Here is a 4,230-nt window from a genome sequence, read left to right as displayed (position 1 = left end):
TACCTGTATCATGTGTTGTCTATAAGAAAAAGAACATTAATAGAAAAAAAAACCCCCTAAATTATAATATGAACAATTGCTAGAAGCTAATGCATTTACCTTTTTACAGAATGTTTCTTTATTTTTTATTCAGTCCATAAGATAAAACAAGTGCTAATTACTTATTATCTGTTTGGTATTATGGTAGTATTTTTTTAGTAGAAAAGGAGAATCCTCTATCGTTTATTCGAAGTCTGAAACGTCCCAGAAATGAAACTTTCGTATTTATTATATGTACTTATTAGCAATTTATATGCAAAAAGTAAAGAGAAACAGTTTTTTGTTGATAAGGAAACGTGCCCGTACTAAGTGGTCTGTGAGGGGTGAGGTGATCTTCAAAAATGTTAGGCTTGGTCACAGGGGGGGGGTTAGGTTTTCGTCACGTAGTCAATATTCTCTAGGGAAATGAATGAATGAATGTTTTAAAACCATATTTATGAATTACTATTTCGGACGAAGGTGTTTTAATTTTTATTGTCATTACAGAATGGTCTGTAAACGTAAAGTAATTTGCGACGATATAGTGTTTTCTAAATATTACAGAAAAAATAAAAGAATGTTAAGTATTGCGTTAAATAAAAAACGAGCCCGTCTCTGTAACACGTATGAGTGATTAGTATGAGTTAACTAAATGATAGTTAGGTAAGCACATCCGATAACAGATAAAAAAGTTATAAACCAAACATAAAAACGAAAATTTGAGATATTTTTCAATTTGCAGCACGAAATATCAAGATAATTTATATATATGTACATAGACTGAACACTATCTATTAATAAAATAAATACACATTTTAATTCTATATAAACTGATTTACATTAGTATTCTTATTTAGATAAACCAATCTTAAGAAATATATACACAACTTATGTATTTATTCCCCAAATAATTTTATCTTTCTAGTGATATAGATAGTACATATTCTTATAAGGTCAAGTACCACATAATTTACTTTGGTGGGCTTACTTAACTTACGTACCTATATCTTTCTTATTTTGATTCTGTTTTGCCATAATAAGGCCCAATAAATCCCAGATTAATAGTTAGTATAAGACTTTCTTAATCAAACCGTTATTGTTTATTTAATATCAAATTCAATCAAATCAAAATCAATTCTTGTTATAGGCAGTAAAACTGTAATGAGAGAGAGGGGGGGTAGATATAACTTCTGAAAAATTCTGTTTACGTAATACTTGAACGCTGTCTAATCGAATTTATAAAGTTATTAAGTTTCCGTTCCTTCTTTCTCTCAAGATACTAACATAATAAAATTAGGGGTAAAAATACTTTATTATGACAATCAGTACCTAACGTTTCTTATTTATCGTATAACTTTTCTTTAGGATATTANCTTAATATATATATTATAATATAACAAGAATACTGTTTAATGAAGGAAATGAAAGATTATCAGTAACTCGATATCAGTTTATATTAGGGCAGGGTATAGAAAAAACGTACATTTTGGAAAATAATCATTATGGTGCGTGTTTTAGTCATGAAGGCGTGAGCCGTGTGGCCAGTCGTCATGCACTTTTTTTTAATAACACGGAGAAAATGAAAAAGGAAAATTTATCTAAAAATTAAAGCCATATTTACAATTTATCCCATCATCCCTTTGCTTCGTAAGCGAAGATAATAAAAATTACAATTGGACCCGAATTTGTAAAAAATAAATCCCATCAGATATAAATTTACTAGGTATTTTAGTTGATATTACAAATTTAATTGTAATAATTAATAAACTTGAAATAATTTAAAAAAAAAATGTTACCTGATAAATTCTACTATTTCTACGGCAAATTCAGTCATTTACAATCGAAAATTGTAATTTTTGCATTTTCGTAAAAATTTAGTTTTTTCGAATTTTTATTGCATATATGTACGTGGATTATTAAAAAATCAAAATTAGAAGAAAAGAGTTGCAAAATTGAATAATATTTTAATAACAAAAGCAAAGATATTTTAACAGTACGTTATCCTGCAACTTCTGCTAAATTTTTATGGAACGATGTTCCAAGGCGTAAATGTTCCTGGTTCAGCTTCTTTTAACTAAAATAAATATTGTTGGTATAAATAATTCAACTGAATTGAAATGTAATTTACCCTGGCCGTTATATGGTCCTGACATGCTACACGAATCCTTGCAGAAGTACATGGAGAATCTAGTTTAAATGAGGAAGACAAACCAGCGTCCTTTCTAGCGTATCCAATGGCATCTTTGATAGCAAAGAAAGCAGAGCTAGCCAAGAACAGAGGGGGCTCTCCAACAGCCTTTCGTAGAAAAATAGATAGATAAGGCGATTTTTTTAATTAAGCTGCTTAATTGTTCTTTTTAATAATACATTATTCTATACACTGAGAGTAGAAGTACTTTCGATTGACTAAGAATACCAAATAATCTTGAGTAGTAGGGTGAAGATGTTAAAGTATTTTAACTAATTATTATTCCACTACTTCGAAGGGATATGATTAATTTTTATAATATAAAATCATTTTTTTCAGATTATTTTTTTATTCCCTATTATTAATTTGTTTGCTTGTTGAAGAAAAACTTTTTGTTTGAGTTTTTGCGTTCTCCTTGTTTTTTCTTTTTTTTTAAATACCAAAATGATTAATCTACAGAATTTACAATACTTTTGTAATACCTTTGATGAATAAACTGCCCTCGGATTAGAAACGCCTTTCAATAGAGAAACGTTGAATTCTATCGGTATATCAGCAAATCCGGGTAGTTTGTATGCACCAGGTCCTTTCGTAAAAATAGTACCATCTGGCGAATAAACCATTTCTTCAAGTACAAACAGACCATAACCTTGCATAAAAGCTCCTTCGATTTGACCAATATCAATAGCAGGATTCAAACTTTCACCTATAAATTTCATTGAAGGGAATGAGACAATATTGTTCCATTATGGAACCAATTTACCTAAATCCATTACAATATCAGTTCTTAACACTTGATGGTCTCCTGTTAAACAGTCTATTTCAACTTCAGTACAACCAACCCCGTAAGTAAAATAATTGAAGGGATTTCCAGAATTAGTTTCCCAATTATAACCAATATTTGGAGTTTTATAAAAACCTGTCGACGAAAGACTGACTCGATCAAAATAGGCCGCTTCAACCCAATCCTCCCATTTTCCCTCTGGGTTTTTCATGATATAGGGCCCAAGACGATCACGAATTACTTGACAAGCATTCTGATTATAAAACACAAGAAACATAAAATTGTATTTTTTTTCTCAATGGGACTCTTGGGATTTTTACCATTACTGCCATTCCATTTAAGTCAGATCCAGAACTAGCTGCCGTAGCAGATGTATTAGGTACTTTATCAGTTGAAGTTTCACTGATGTAAATTTTGGATGTGGGTATTTGAAGAACCCTACTAGCTACCTGTATCATTTTAGTATGTAAACCTTGACCCATTTCCGTTCCACCATGGGTTAATAAAACAGACCCATCGGTATACACGTGAACCAAAGCACCAGCTTGGTTCATGAACAAGGCAGTGAAAGCAATACCAAATTTAGTAGGAATAATTGATATTCCTCTTTTTTTCCATCTATGTTCTCTAGAAAAGTTTGTTCTTTAAATAGAAATAGACCAAAATTTTGTGAGACAGAAATCTAAAACTCGTGGTTCAAAGGAGCTAAAGCTGATATGAGAATGCTGAACTCCTAAAAAAATCATCCTAAAATTTGAATCCTTTTTACAACTCAAAAGTAATCAGTTTGCTTTAGAATTAATTTTTTTTATCTCTTGTCAGCCCAGCATGTTCTCGAAAAATGTTTTAATTTTAAAATTATAAAGATAGGAGACGAAAAATTAGAAGAAGTGGCTGAATTTAGATACCTAGGAAGTCAGATAAGAGTAGTAGGGATATAAAGCAGAGGATAGCGCAGGGTCGTGTCGCCTTTAATAAAAAGAAGTCACTTCTATGCTCGCGAAAGGTTGTTAAAGGTATATGTTTGGAGCACGGCGTTGTACGAGTGCAAAACATGGACAGTGGGCGCGACGGAAAAGAGAAGTTTAGAAGCGTTCGAAATGTGGTGTTATAGGCGGATGATGAGGATAACGTAGGTAGAAAAGGTTAGAAATGAAGAGGTATTGGAAAGAATAGGAGAACAGAGGACTCTATGGAAGTCAATAAAAAATAGGCGAGATAGGTTGGTAGGACACCTTCT

The 4,230-nt window shown here is 31.3% G+C and overlaps 1 protein-coding gene across 1 annotated transcript in view; it reads right to left on the bottom strand.

Moving 5' to 3' along the window:
- Nucleotides 1-1,967: 1,967 nt before the first annotated feature.
- Nucleotides 1,968-4,230, bottom strand: part of LOC108745235 (xanthine dehydrogenase) — a 7,898-nt gene continuing 5,635 nt past the window's right edge. Inside the window, 5 exon segments of the mRNA XM_025981565.1 lie at nucleotides 1,968-2,092; nucleotides 2,147-2,314; nucleotides 2,689-2,912; nucleotides 2,970-3,243; nucleotides 3,311-3,959. Of these exon segments, the coding sequence (XP_025837350.1) occupies nucleotides 2,042-2,092; nucleotides 2,147-2,314; nucleotides 2,689-2,912; nucleotides 2,970-3,243; nucleotides 3,311-3,959 (1,366 nt within the window). The 3' untranslated portion in view covers nucleotides 1,968-2,041.

This window comes from Agrilus planipennis, unplaced genomic scaffold (assembly GCF_000699045.2).
Source record: "Agrilus planipennis isolate EAB-ADULT unplaced genomic scaffold, Apla_2.0 scaffold38, whole genome shotgun sequence".
NCBI classification, from domain to species: Eukaryota; Metazoa; Arthropoda; class Insecta; order Coleoptera; family Buprestidae; genus Agrilus; species Agrilus planipennis.
This window is presented reverse-complemented; position numbering and strand designations above follow the sequence as displayed.